At 38.5% G+C, this 15,982-nt stretch overlaps 1 protein-coding gene across 1 annotated transcript in view; it reads left to right on the top strand.

Moving 5' to 3' along the window:
• LOC134205240 (uncharacterized) overlaps positions 1–3,707 on the top strand; it is a 99,973-nt gene extending 96,266 nt beyond the window's left edge. The window contains exon 3 of the mRNA XM_062680315.1: positions 3,149–3,707. Within this exon, the coding sequence (XP_062536299.1) occupies positions 3,149–3,258 (110 nt within the window). The 3' untranslated portion in view covers positions 3,259–3,707. The remainder of the gene's footprint in view (positions 1–3,148) is intronic.
• Positions 3,708–15,982: the final 12,275 nt, after the last annotated feature.

The raw sequence follows: 15,982 nt of genomic DNA, 5'->3' as shown, positions 1-15,982 counted from the left end.
CCTGCTCTGTTATTGATGGCGGCACATCACCTACCACTCCTATGTTTTCCTTAAATCTGGTTGGAACAAAGATTGTGTATCCAAAACTATTCTTCAGTAAATCTGAGTTTAGTAATTGTTCTGCATCTCTCGGTTTGTCGAAGCTTATCTGAAATTTACCACGGCCGACTCCTTTCATTGGGCTGTACTTGGTTACACCTATGTTTTGAGCATTTTCATCGGATGTGGATATTTGATACCTTTCTCCTTGTCATTTTCTTTAGTTTCCTTTTCAATGATAAAAGTCGTGTAGTGATGGTTTTTGGTCCAATTGTTGTAATTTCCGTCAGTCTTGTCTTTGTTTTGTCTTTTTGTCATTAAGTCTGTTTTTGGTTTTGTACTTGTCGTTGTCGTTGTCGTTGTACGTGGTTGTTCCGTGTTTTGTATTTGTGAGTGTGTGTGTTTTTGTCGGCGTCGCCATTTTGTTTTTTCGTCTCATCGTCACCAGCAATGTCACGTGTCATTTGATATTTGTCTTGTTTCCGTTTTCTGTCGCCATTTTGTTTGCTGCGCTTCACTCTTGTTTCCTTCTCACTTTCGTCATCTGATTTCATCTGATCATCTGATTTATGTCTAGCTTTCGATTTTCTTATGATTTGTCCCCAATCATCGTCTTCCATCTTGTCTTGAATTCCCGTCTCCATCACGCTCCCACATGTGGACCGTCCCCTTGAGCAATTTTTTTTCCAAGAAATTTGCCCAGAAAACACGTCCGTCAAGTTGATACCCAATGAAACTAACTATATGGAGAATACTTACAGTAACTAATTGTAATCTCATCACTATTATTTACAGTAATTTACACTTTAGGTTAGTCAGTTTTTTGAGTTTCTCAGTTTCTTTTTCTTTTAGAAAATTCAATTCGCGAAACGCGGTGTCACAATCCTCGTCAAAGATCGTCCGAACTGGTCGGAGTGTTTGGAGAGAATGAAATATATCTTCTTTCCACTTGTCCAGTTTCGCTTTGAAATAAGAAGAGAAAGTTATTAGTTGACGGTATTTCAGTACCCACGTCTTTTTACAGATAGATTTAATTAAGAAAAAAAATGTACACAAATTTATCTGAAAGATTTTAAAAGAGTTTTGGGATAGTGAACATGGAAAGAATGATTAGAAAATTGGAAATCATTAGAAGAGTGATTTGTTTAACTTGCGCAAGTAGCATTGTGGAATATTTAAGCTTGGGTTGAACTAGATATTACATCCTTTAGCAATTTTTTGGGAAGCTTAACTGGTGCGGGAATGTGTGATTCTTATACAAATATTACTTGAGTAGTTTTATGCATATTGAATGGGTAGGATTTAATGCAAAACGTAACTGTTAATATTATTGTAAAATGTTGATTTTTAATGTAACAAAATTTTGTTCCTGGTGCTTAAGGAGAGTTGTGGACGGTCTTTTGCTCGATAATAATCGACGAACTTGCTAAAAAAGAGGCAAATAATGAATATAACAATGTACAACAGTTTATATTAAAATTGAAAAACCGAAGCAAAGCAGGAGTGTTGGTTTCAATTGCAAAGAAACTACATATGGAAATCCATTAGGATGGTCAGCATAAATTAACAAAGCAAACATTCATAGAAAATAGAAATAAAGTATAAGAAAAATGTATCTGAGAAAATACTAAAGTATTAAGCGGAATATTTGACGCTCGATTGTTTATATCTAGGCTGTATGGCTGTATGAGCCTTGATGAGTGCCAATGTTGCCAATGAATCAAAGCCTACATTGATCAAAAGATGTAAATATTTTCTACCTCTTGAATGCCAAAAAGGAACTCACGATGCCGCCATTATCGAGCGCAAAATAGTACACCCAACCGGCGATTGTTAGATTTTCTAACAATTCTGTATAAGAATCTACCAAAACCTGTATAGGAGCTGGGCATATGCGAAATTGTTAGATTCTTATACAAATATTGTATAAGAATCTAACAATTTTGTAAGCTTGTCTTACAATTTTTGTATAAGAATCTAACAATTTCGCATATGCCCAGTTCTTATACAGGTTTTGGTAGATTCTTATACAGAATTGTTAGAAAATCGAACAACCGCAGGTTGGGTGTAGATAACCTAATCTATTCAACGTTATGTCTAATGACAAAACATCATTCGACTGAATTTCTTTTGACCAGGTTGTATAAATTCATTGTAGTCGGTAAGAGGAGTTCACCAAAGTCAATACGCAGTCGGAAATATTCTCGAAATATTCACCGTTTTCGTGTTATTGATTATTCTTTTTATGAACCCATCATTCTTTGGACAATATTGGAGCAACAATTATGTGACTTTTAGAAACACCGCAATGAACCATTTATTTTTTAATTGTTATTGACTAAAGTACTTTTATTTCAAATAGCCATTTGACGGAGCGTCATTAGACTAAATGTACCAATATTTTTAATTCCTAATTCTAAAATCTGATTTCGACTAAATGTCCCTTCGACCAAATGTCCATTCGACGAAATGTCTTTCGACGAAATGGTATAGATTCCTACTGACTATCTAGTTCGGAAAGGCCTAAACATCTTCTTGCACTCAACTGGAGTAATTCGGCACGTACTTGAGGGGATAAAGCTATAATAGCTTCAATAACTGGTTGCAGTTGTCCATCCGATCAGGAACTATGTGCTATTTACTTCATGAAGTAAGAATTTCAAGGATTGTGCTGCCTTACGAACAAGCCCACATTTGAGTCGGTATTCATGTGAAGAATATTTCTACGTTTCTATTAAATGACTGATCAACTACGATTACTACCAAATGTGCAGTACCCATTGTCACTGATGATCATGATCTAAAATCAAATCACGTTGAACGCCAGAACCTATCACTGTAAGAGACTCTCAAGTTCAACTCATTGATGCATAACAGAAATCGGATCGGAAAACCGCAAATCGATTATATCGCTCCACATGCATGACCAGCAGAGCTGATCTGGACCTTTAATTTATGTGTTTTCTACTGTGCACCAGTCAGCTCAACTATAAGGTTGGATTTTATCTTAAGTACCTGTCACTTATCTTCATTTCTAATATATTCAAGAATCAAGATGTACAGATTACATCCACCACCAACTTATCTTCTACTTTGCTTTTCTTTTCAGATCTGGCAAAATTTTCCGCAGGGAGTCCCACCTGCAGCCGATTGCACATGGCCGGTTGGACTATCTCATTGCTGCTGACAGCGATTTCGGCAATCGGCCGACTCAGCTAACATCATCAGTAGTGGCAGTGACATGCGATCGCGATGGTTCACGCGTTCCACCACCAAAGAAATGCAAAAGAAAGATACCGTACTACTATTTACCCACGGCTACCGATGATGGTCCCCACCGGCGATCAAAACTATCGTGTTTCAAAGGTTGACATGTGGCATATGACTACTTATAAATCGTTCACCAAATTAGACTTACCTAACAAAGCAACAGCAGCGGAGCAATCGTTCGTGCCGTACTAAAGATGCGATTTTAACAGCATTATCTACACTTAATATATATTTGAGGCTGTGGCAGGTTCTAGTGTCATAATGAATAAAAAAACAGTGCTATTGATAAGAAATAAGATGTATTTATAATTTATGATCAAAAGTTCTTTTTAGTTACGAATAGACAGAAATAAAAAAAGTAGGGAACCAAATGGTATACCCAACAAGCCTTGACACAAGCAACCTATACGTCGTTAAGTGAATACCCCTATTGATTCGTTTGATTGTTTTATTAACATATTCGCCAGGAATAATGAATTTTCTGGATATGTATTGGACTAGCACTTCTTTAGGCAGAACCACGCAAAAAACAGTTATAGACGATGGATTTTATTCAAGTGTTACGTCTGTTTGTCTGTGCAAAAACTATCAAATGTTCTAGTGTCCCTGAACAATTCTCTTTACTCTTTCTATTTCTATTCTGAGCAATTCGTTATTGATCCATGTATTTTTGTTCTGAAATTATCACACAGCCACACATATTTCACCAAAGACATCCCTGTATACAAATTTGACAAACGATTTTACGCACTCAATTAAGAAATACGCTTCAATAAAGGACACCAATCGCGTATACTTCAAACTTCAGATCACTTGAACTTTTCCTTCTAGTGCATATGCAAAACATATACATCAGCCGAATCTAATTCTTGCGGGAACGAAAACAAGTGACTGCTAATTCAAAAGCAATCATGGCTTGCTGCGATTCTGCAGAGAAGAAGTCGAGTTTGGTAAACAAAAAAATTGGCCTGGAATGCACGGACATGGCTACTCTGAACATCTACCTTTTGTTCACTAAACCTAAAGGGTGGGGACGTTGTTCGGAATACTTGAGAGTACTTTCTGAAAAGTTGGCGATTACATACATGCATGAACCCCTTTCCTTTGGGCATATATCGAAAGATTTGGCGAGTGACATAACTCATTTCTTTGAGCAGCATAACGATGAAGAAAAAACGGCGAATAATGTATGTCAACAGTGTCATAAACTAGCAGTTGGTGTAGATTATGTAAAAAACACTTTAATGAACGACGAATTCGTTGTTTGTAGAAAATGTGAAGAATCTGGTACCACGTGTCACAAAAAAAGAATTAGGACGGCGTTGGTCAAAATGTTCAAAACGTACACAGAAAAAATAAAGAACCTAAAAAAAAAGTGTAAAGAACTCAACTTTGAGTACGAAGTTCAAATTTTTATCTCAATATTAGATAGTTTTCTCACGCTCTCTCATGAATGATATTATAAAGCAGTGATCCCCAAAGTGCGGCCCGCATGCGGCCCTCTAAGTCTTTTCTTGCGGCCCGCGAAGGATGTTTGAGATTACAATACAAGTGGCCCATTGATTTGCATTATATGACCGAAAACCTTTTTTTAAATTCCCAATATTTTGGTGTACTAGGAAATCTGACAAGCTAACATCATTATGATGTTAAAGCACTATTTATATATAGCGAATAATTGTATTTTTATAATTCAAGAAATTCATACACGGATGTTATGTAGGCCAACAGCACATAAAACTTCGATGTTATCGCCCCGGGTTATGGTAATAGTCAATTTGTTTTTAAAAACAGATTTAAAGAAACTAAAGATTAAAATACAGAATACTTGATTTACTAAAATGAGTTTGACGAAATTGAACTGAAATGTTACTGGATTATTACCTCCAGACAATACGTTGACTAGCAACTAAGGATTCTTTCTGAATTCCATTCGTACATTTTTCAGAATCGCAAACAGATTCCGTTCAGAACCTTCAAACAGATTCAGTTCAGAATCTCAAATAGATCATGTTCAGAATCTCCTGAACGGATTCTATTCAAAATTTTAAACGAATTCCGACAGGATTCTTATCCAAATCTCAACCGGAACTCTGTTTAAAATCAGTTCTTATCAGAATCTCTAATGGATTCTGTTTAGAATCTCAAATTGGTTCTGTTCAGAATTCCAGACGGATGCCTGAGTGGATGTTTCTCAAAATTTCCACCGGACGTTGCTTAGAATCCCAGTAGGATTTTTTTCCTCGAGCCTCGAACCTCGAGCATAAAAACATAAGATCAAATTACATAATCGGTCGGCATATGATCATTTGGAAAAACTGAGCCGAAAAGATGCTATGATATACAAATATAAAAATTGTAACTTCGTCTAGAAACTCTGCAGTTCATACCTGGTGAAAAAGCTTAATGCACACTAGGCTGCGAAGCGACAATGTCACAGTGGGGGATGTAATTCTAATTAAGAAGAAGATGATTCAATATAAACTGAAAAACAAATGTTGCAAAACTACTGCGGCCCGCTTCAACAGTTCAAAATTTCTATGTGGCCCGTGATAGTAAACATGCTGGGTACCACTGTTATAAAGAAAGAGAGCTGCATCGACCCAACGTGTGTTGTTCCGTGGAAGAAGCCAAATTTGTGTTGTTTTCACCATAGTCTCGGGTGAGTGAAAATTACATAAATTTGAGTCGGTGAAACTTCATAGTGGGTGAAAATTCAACACGGGAGTAAAGGCAAAGTACTCACCGGATTTCTTCGCATTTTACTTATTTTTGGCTTCTTCAACGCAAGGGCGGATTTGAATGAAAGGAACCATAAAGTGAGTTGTTTCGCGGTTCCGTGTATGATTTGTCGGACAATCCAAAAATGCTCGGTATGTCATAAATTAGCTTGCTTGCTTCGTCGTAACAATACTTGAAATAATTAAATCGTAATAACTTCTCATTCCAATCTTATCCACTACATTCTTTCCCTCCTCTACTCTAGAGATGTATTATAAACATAAAATACCTATGTAGCTTGAAGAAATATCATTATCGATTCCTTTTAACTCAATATTGAATTTCCCCCTTTTCAACAATATGAGAACGACTCAACATAATCCTAATCTAATTCAAAACAAAATCTTATCCAAATATAATCCTAATACAATCAAAATACAATTCAAATCTAATCCAAATTAAATTTTGATTTCAATCCAAATCCAATCCAAATCTAATCCAATTTAATCCAAATCCAATCGACACTCCAATCGAAATCAAATCCAAATCCAATCCGCTTCCCATCCAATTCCAAACAAATGTCAATACAAATCCAATTAGAATTCAATCCAAATCTAATCTATATCGAATCCAGATTCAGTCCAAATTTAGTCCGAATTCAATCCAAATCCAATCCGAATCTATTCAAAATCCACTCATAATCCAATCCCAATTCAATCCAGATATAATTCAGAACCAATCTTAATCGAAATCCGATTCTAAACCAATCCAAATTCAAACCGAGTTCAATCCAAAACCAATGCAAATCAAATTCTGAACCAATCTAAATCCAAATTCAATCCAAATCCATTCCAAATTTAATTTAAATTTAAAAATCCAAATTGAATCCGAATTCAATTAAAATATGATCCAAATTCAATCCAAATACGATCCGAATCCAATACAAATTCAATCCCAATTCATTCCAAATCTAATCCAAATCCAATTCCGAACCAATCTAAATACAAATTCAAGTCCAAACCGATACCATTTTGAATCCAATCTAAATCCAATCCAAAATCAATTCAAATCGAATTCTGAACCAATCTAAATCCAAATCCAATCATAATCTAATCCAAAACCAATTCGAATCCATTTCCAAACCAATTTGAATCCAAATTCAATCCATATCCAATCGAAATCTGATCCAAATCCATTCCAAATTTTTTGCAACTCCAATCTAAATCCTATTCAAAAACAACCGAATCAAATCCAAAACCAATCCGAACTCAATCATGTTCTAAAAAATGTCTTCTGAATCCAATAAAGAAGATATAGCATTGTGCAACCTTCGTCAGTTGTTTTTTTTCCGATGCTCTTCAGTCGAAGTATCTTCCTATCCAACCGTCTAAGACGAATTCAGCACTCTCCATTTAATTCCACCAATTATTTTCGATACCTTTGCAGATACGTATTTCGACCACAACTGTGTGGTGGGTCGTCTTCAGTGTCTCGTACTTGACGAGTCGAGTCAAGTACGAGATACTGAAGACGACCACACAGTTGTGGTCGAAATACGTATCTGCAAACAAGGATGTTAACGATCATTCAGTAATTTGCGTTCGATCATTTAGTAGTTTGTCAATAACACATTCCAGAAGCTGAATTTCAAATCATGTTGTATGGTGGACTCCTAGTGCGAAGGTTTTTTTACAACTTTGCCTAAAGGTTCGTTGTTAGAATTCAACTAATAACGGAGTTAGAGCGCTAGTTGCAGTAACTTAAACTAAATGATTGGAATTTTGTTATCATTTAGTCTAAGTTACTGAAACTATAGCTATAACTCCGTTACTAGTGGAATTCAAACAACGAACCATTAGGCAGAGTTGTAGAAAAACCTTCGCACTAGAAGTCCACCATACATCATATTTTGAAATTCAGCTTCTGGAATGTGTTATGGACAAACTACTAAATGATCGAACGCAAATTACTGAATGATTGTTAACATCCTTGTCTGCAAAGATATCGAAAATAATTGGTGGAATTAAATGTAGAGTACTTAATTCGTCTTAGACGGTTGAATACATTCCACTAAAAGAGCTTAATATATTTTTCTTATCTTCCCAAGTTTTAATTGGAAGAAGTTTAAGAAGTCAATACAACTATAATACCGTGATTAAATTGGTGGAATGTAATGCAGGAAATATCATGTTATAAATACCATGACAATTATCTGTTGTACCTGACTCTTTCCACATAATACATATATCATATGATATTCGAAAGAAAAGGGAAATGAAGGTGTACTTAAAATTCATTGTCATTCTTAAATAATGTGCTTGAAATTTCATTAGGGATGTTCTTTTTTGTACAGCCTTCGTCAGTTGTCCGTTTGGCTCAATTCACCCCGCTTTCTTTAAAACATGTTCCTTTATTCGAATTTTGTGAACATAAAAACGGATTCAAATAAACTGCAGTGTAATGGATTCCTATGCGATAATTATCAGACCACCGCAGATGTCCATTTTATTCGACTCCTTCACTCCTTGAAGAAAATGTTGTGATTTTTTCTTCATCTAGGGAGAATCGGGCAAAACAGATCGCTGGAGAAGACTGCACAACAATTAATGTTCTACATTTAAAATCCATGTGTCTAGGAGGTTTTTTGAGGTTTTTGTTTGAAACTTTATTAAAATCAAGGGGAATAATTATAATTATATTAATAATTATACTTTCATGTACATGAAAACGCTCACCCCGCACCCTCCCCCTTCCCATGCTTGAGTAAACTAGTCAAATAAGAAAATGAGTTTTATCGCTACGATATTTCGTGGAATTCGAGACACCGTATTTTTTTATTCCTGTTCGAGTGTGCTACTGTGACCAGTTATTAGATCCAGAGTCTATTATAATAGAGTCGCGCAAAGAGTGAAGCCAAATCTACCTATTGAACTGTCAAACCGTCTACCTATCGTGCAAAGTAAACAAATGCTTGTTGGTAAGGCGAAAGTATTGTTATAGCCTAATGATTATTATGGCGAATTGAAACGCATGAATTGAAATGCATTAGATTGGTTCTAGGAACAGCTTAAAAAAAACTTCAATACACCGCCCAATAAAGTAGCAACAAGAGACTCACGCGTTTTCACTTTCTGGGTGACTTTGTTATCGAATTAAAAAGCTTTAGAAGTGAACACTCCCGTGAAGTCACTTGAAGGGTTGAACAAAAATGAAAGTTGCCAACATAATAACAAGAGCACCATTCAGAATAAGTGTGAGAAGATCCTCTTTGCGTAACTCTATATAATAGACTCTGATTAGATCTATATATTGTGTTGTAAGGTACCGCATACCCTTATGTTATATCGACGTGTTTTACTGATTGCATACCCATCAGGCTGAGTAGATAAGCACCAGCATAAAGCACACGGTGTGCTTTCATATTCATATTAGACTTGTCGTATGGATCGATTTATATGTCGACATATAAATTTAAATCGGATTTCAAAAACCCAAATTTATCACCCTTCGGTGATGGTGTTTTTCTCGATACAATCGTTTAATTTCGCATTAGTGATATATTCAGACCAACATTTAAAAAGGATGCTACAGTCAAAACGGTGTAAATCATTTTATTCGTCTATATACATACATAGTTTTATCCATATAGGATGTTCGAATAAGTTGCTGAAGTTGCGGTCCTTAGCATCTTACCCAGCTACGCCTATCCCTACCTTCCAGTGGTGCTGGCCGGGATACGAGCAACTTTAGGGAAGATCGGTAACCAACCCCGGTGGGAACTATGGTCGTATTCTGACAGGGATGGGGAAGGTTTGCTCCGCTTCGGAGGTGCAAATCTTACTGAGCGTCTGTTCTCCATGTCAGGATCGGCTCACAACAGCTGATCATCGTCTGAGTGCCAGTGGGGGACTGTAAGTCTTTGCCTGGAAGAAGCGGAGTGCGAGAAGATGGAACAGCACTTGGAACAACAGTTCAGCGGACGATGGAAGCCAACCAACCCCCACCTTGAGGGAAGTTAAGGATGCCATCCAACAGGTAAAGACCAATAAAGCAGCTGGTAAGGATGGTTTCGGAGCTGAGCTCATCAAGATGGGCCCGAAAAAGCTGGCCACTTGCCTGCACAAACTGATATTCAGAATCTGGGAAACTGAACAGCTACCGGAGGAGTGGAAGGAAGGGGTTATATGTTCCATTTACAAGAAAGGCGAAAAGCTGGAGTGTGAAAACTTTCGAGCGATCACCATCCTTAATGCCGCCTACAAAGTGATATCCCAGATCATCTTCCGTCGTCTGTCACCATTAGTGAACGAGTTCGTGGGAAGTTATCAAGCCGGCTTCGTTGACGGCCGCTCGACAACGGGCCAGATCTTTACTGTACGGCAAATCCTTCAAAAATGCCGTGAATACCAGGTCCCAACGCACCATCTGTTCGTTGATTTCAAGGCGGCATACGACAGTATACACGGATAAAAATAAATAAGTTAGTTAGCTTAAATTTAAATCTAAATGCATATTCGGTCTATCCACTCATCGAAAAGATTATTTGGAGATTAGGCTCATAATAACTAAATTTCAGTTGATCCTTGGAATGAATATTTTTTAACCGCCATCGTCATCGTCCCGGTCCTGTGGTCGGTGATGGTATACGGGACTTCCGATCTGCTTCACCAGGCGAGTATAATCACGTTAATGATCTGTCGCTGCCTGAAAATTCACCGCTTTTCAGTTCGGTTTCAACTTCCGGCATGGACACCGCTCCCACTAGGAGTCTACGAGTGTATTACCAAAATACTAGAGGACTGTCTACCAAATTGGACGACGTTTATCTGGCTGTGCTTGATGGCGAGTATGATGTTTATGTGTTCACCGAAATCTGGCTTGATCGGAGAATCTACTCACTTCAACTTTTCGGTGACGAGTTCGTCGTTTATGGAGTGGATCGCAGTATATCGAATAGCTCTTGCTGTTTCCAATGAGCTTATTTCTTGCCAGATCGCTGTCGGACAATTCAATTCAATTGAGACTGTTTGGGCCAAAATAAGTCTCTCTAGACGCAGCGTTTTCATGGGTGCCTCGTACATTCCTCCCGACCGACGACATGATTGCAGTGTAATACAACTTCATCTTGGTGCTACAGAATTTGCCTCTGCTTTGGCCTTATCATCGGATGTGGTTCTTCTGCTTGGAGACTTCAATCAACCCGGACTTGTCTGGTCTCTCTCGCACCATGGATATACGTTTCCTGATCCGCTTTCGTCTACAACTACACCTGCTAGTCGCCAACTAGTCGATGGAATTGCTTTTCTTGGACTCAGCCAAATCAATAGGATTTCCAACTTTCAATCAAACATGCTCGACTTGGTGTTTATCAATGATTATTCACTGCATGAATGCACCCAAGCAGCACAAGTCAAGGAAAACTGGTTGCAGCAACCTAATTGTGACTTAATTCGGTCAAATATAAGTTACTGTGATCGTTGTGTATGATGTGTGCTACTCGGGCACTGTCCTTGAGGCTCCGGACGCCGTTGTGCCACTTGACAACTATCATCCTGCGTTGTCTGAAACTTGATTATGCATATGTACAACATGTGATAGATTTAGTTCGGAAAAGGTATTGGAGGGTAACCGCCCCTTCGGTGGGGTTTGATCCCACGATCCCACCGAAGGGGCGGTTACCCTCCAATACCTTTTCCGAACTAAATCTATCACATGTTGTACATATGCATAATCAAGTTTCAGACATAGTAATTAATTTCCACTCCGGGTGGCTTAATACCCGGCATATAGGCAATTAACTTTGAATGTACTGATCCTGCGTTGGATATATCTATTGACAACGGATTTAATCTACGTTTCGATGGACCTGTGAGTGACGACCGACTCAATTTTCGCAAAACCGATTTTCAACAGCTCCGACAATGCTTGTCCCGTATTGACTGGAATGTTTTAGACCGCCTGGACATCGAATCAGCTGTAGACCGCTTCAACTGTCTGCTACGTGACTCCGTTTCAGCCACTGTACCGAAGCGAAAGCCTCCGAGGAAACCACCGTGGACTAATGCTCTATTACGCAACCTGAAAAGAGTGCGCGCTAGAGCTCTTCGCGCTTATACTTATCGACGGTGTGCCTTCACTAAACGGAACTTCAACATTGCCAGCAATGATTATCGGCAGTAACATAATTTTCGTTACAAACATTATGTTCATCTCACGCAACAAAATCTCCGATTACACCCTAAGAAGTTTTGGTCTTTCGTGAATTCTAAAAGGAAGGAAACTGGACTGCCATCAAGTGTTTTCTCGATAACGACATTGCGCTGAATACTGAGGAGAAATGCAGCCTTTTCGCTAAACACTTCTCAAGTGTATTCTCGAGCTATTCGCCTTCTCAGGATGACACTGATAGAGCTGTGAGTGGAGTACCTAGTAATGTAGTGGATGTGGACGTCTTTGATATAGACGTTCAAATGGTTCTGTCAGCGATAAGTCAGATTAAATCATCATTTTCTCCTGGACCTAGCGTTCTTCCATCGGCCGTGCTGAAGAAATGCTCTGATATTCTAGCTGTTCCACTTTGTCTACTATTCAACCTATCACTCCAGCAGAGTAAATTTCCTGTGCAGTGGAAATGCTCTACTATGTTCCCAGTTTTCAAGAAAGGCGACAAACGTGATGTGAAAAACTACCGTGGCATTACATCACTCGGAGTGAAGTCGAAGTCGAAAGTGTTCGAGTCGCTGATGAACGATAGAATGTTCACTTCCTGCAAAAATTACACCAGCCCCTATCAGCATGGTTTATTTCCCGGCCACTCTGTGGAAACGAATCTTACCAGTTTTACTTCGTTTTGCATGGAGAACATGTGCAAAAAAATTCCAAATAGATGCCGTTTACATCGATCTCAAATCTGCCTTTGACAAAGTTAATCATGACTTGCTGCTTGCAAAACTAGAAAAAGAAAATGGCTGTTCTTTTGCTTTATGCACCTAGATCAGATCATATCTGGTTGGACGCCAAATGTCGGTCAGTATTGGAAACAATTCGTCCGACTGTTTCTCGAACCTTTCTGGAGTTCCACAAGGTAGCACCCTTGGACCATTGCTATTCTCGCTTTTTATAAACGATGTAACCCTTATACTGCAACGTGGAGGTATGCTGCTGTTGTTTGCCGATGACCTTAAAATGTATGTAATTGTCCGAGACCTCACTGACTGCTATGAGCTACAGAACCTTCTCGAAATCTTCCATGACTGGTGTACTCGGAATATGATGGTTCTGAGCATTCCGAAGTGCTGTGTCATAAGTTTCCGACGAACGACTAATTTCATCCAGTTTGACTACAGTATTGCTGGTTCTCAACTTCAACGGGTTGATCACGTTAAAGACCTAGGAGTTGTTTTGGATGAAAAGCTTACCTATAGCCGCCACTTCTCAAATACCATCGATAGAGCCAATCGCCAGCTTGGGTTCATGTTTAAAATCTCCAATGAGTTCCAAGATCCGTTGTGTTTCAAAGCACTGTACTGCTCTCTGGTACGCTCAATACTAGAGTTTGCATCTGTTGTTTGGAATCCCTACCAGGCTGTATGGAGTGACCGGTTCGAAGCTGTCCAAAGAAGATTTGTCAGATATGCCTTGCGCCACCTTCCATGGAATGACCCGTTGAACTTGCCTGCTTACGCTGATCGCTGTCGTCTACTCGGGTTGGATACTCTAGCCAAGCGGAGGAATGTGGCTCAGTGTGTCTTCATTGCCAAGCTTTTATTATCTGAATACGATGCTCCTGAGTTGCTGTCGAGGATCAGTTTATACGCACCTGTCCGGACGCTTCGAGCGCGAGCGCTGCTACACGAGGAGCCACAAGCTACTAACTATGCTGCAAACAGTTCTATTGTCGCCATGATCCATCGCTTCAACGAAGTGTCCGATGAATTTGATTTCAACATCTCTACATCCAGATTTCGCTGCCGCTTGCTGAGCCGTCTTTAATGTTTTTATTGTTTGACCACCATTAGATTTAAGAATTTCATGTAGACAACACAGTCCGATGAATAAAAAACAAATACAAATAGAAATACAAATACAAATAATCTATCAATGATTAAATTGCGTTTATTGCAGGGAATGGATTTTTTCCGGTGACGTTCATGTTTTTATTTATTTTGATTAAGAGCAAAACATAGTAAAAAATAAACAAGTCGAATATCGTTTTTATGATTTTATTCCATGCAAAAATTTACAAAGACGAATGTTATTTTTTCGATTGCCTCTATCCCAGGCACTTTCCAAATTATTAACAAGTGTTCACAGAGTGATGGCAGCGGAATGGTATTTTCGGCATCAATTGTGCCGCCGGCAGCGGATGCCTACGGAATCCTACTTCGATTTTGCGAACAAATCCATGAGCCAGCTATGCGAAAAGTCTGGTATCCAATGACTGAGTTTGGGGAATGATGCACTTCTTCAGAACCGTGCACGATCATTTTGCGGGAACTACAAAAATCCGTAGCAATCCGTTGGCGATCAGCTCGATATGATGTTGCACCATGTTTGGTGACCGGAAAGCAGACTGCAAGTTTATATCCTGAGTTAGAGGTTATGATGAATGTTAATAATGAGATAAATTCTCTATGCGATAAAATCAATTGATGCGTTACCCGAGGAGCGAGCTGAGGAGAGTATACTATCCGCTTCAAGTTGATTGGACATACTTGTCCTATCCAGCCATACGCGCTACGCGGAACAAATTCGAAAAAAAATCAAATTCAACGCGGCCTGGTCCGGTGCAGAAATAATGCTGAGTTTCAGGGCTTTAAATTGATACTTAAAAAGCTATAAAAGGAATAAATTTCAAGAAATCATTGCAATGCATAAAGTCATGATTATTTTATAAGCATCAAAAAGAATAAAATTTAAAAAAGCTTCAGAAGGGATAAACAATAAGCTAACTAGCTTTTCCAATGTTCTCCGTGTAGACCGCGTAGAGCTATGGAAAATTATGAACGAGAACAGCTTCCTGGAAAGCTTACCTGCAAAGGTGGTGTTCGCTTCCGATCCGCCGGGTACGAGACGGCGTGGAGCACAGCGAGCAAGGTGGGCAGACCAGGTGCAAAACGACTTGGCGAGCATATGGCGCATTCGAGGATGGAGAGATGTGGCCTCGAACCGTGTATTGTGGCGTCAAATTGTTGATTCAGTGTTATCTGTTTAGATGTAAACTAAATAAATGAAAACGAAATGTCCAAATAAGTATAAGCGTGATTTAAAGATAACATAATGACCTAGGTTTTTGTAAAAAATACTATTGTTTCGCTTTTAGGTCCTTTACAATGTTTTTCTGCAATTGAGCGCCACTTATCCGAGATCCATTTGATCGTACACCAAGGCGTGGAATTTCGGTCAGATGGTACCCATTAGCTTCGGCACAGACAATTTGTCAATGATTTAGACTACATTTTCAATCTTTTTTCAAACGTTGTGATGGGATCCGCTGCCTTAAGCTTCCGGGACTCGCAGTGTTGTAAGCAGTACAACACATTGAGTAAAAGTGAGATATCTTTTCAGTCAGTTGACAAATTTGCACCAAACCACTATGTATTCCTCACAAAATTAGTTCTTTACCAATTGAGAATATATCACAAGAGATTAAAATAGAAGGTTCGGGTAAATATAAGGTACACTGGGGGAAGTGGAAAAGGAAAAATCGATAGTGCATGTTTGAATTAGTGTAAAACCAGTTTAAATGATCTAAATGCGTTCAATCAAAATGGGCTATCAAAAACAGTCAATTTTGCACCAACTGTGCAGTAATTCATACCATTTTGGTCGCTTGAAATTTATGGAAATAGATTTTAAAATAAGGAGTTGTTTTTCCACTTACCCTAGTGGGATGGGGTAAGTGGAAAACCCATGTTACCTTGACCTTCAATAGTGATGAGTAGTTACATAT

This window comes from Armigeres subalbatus, chromosome 1 (assembly GCF_024139115.2).
Source record: "Armigeres subalbatus isolate Guangzhou_Male chromosome 1, GZ_Asu_2, whole genome shotgun sequence".
Lineage (NCBI taxonomy): Eukaryota > Metazoa > Arthropoda > Insecta > Diptera > Culicidae > Armigeres > Armigeres subalbatus.
This window is presented reverse-complemented; position numbering and strand designations above follow the sequence as displayed.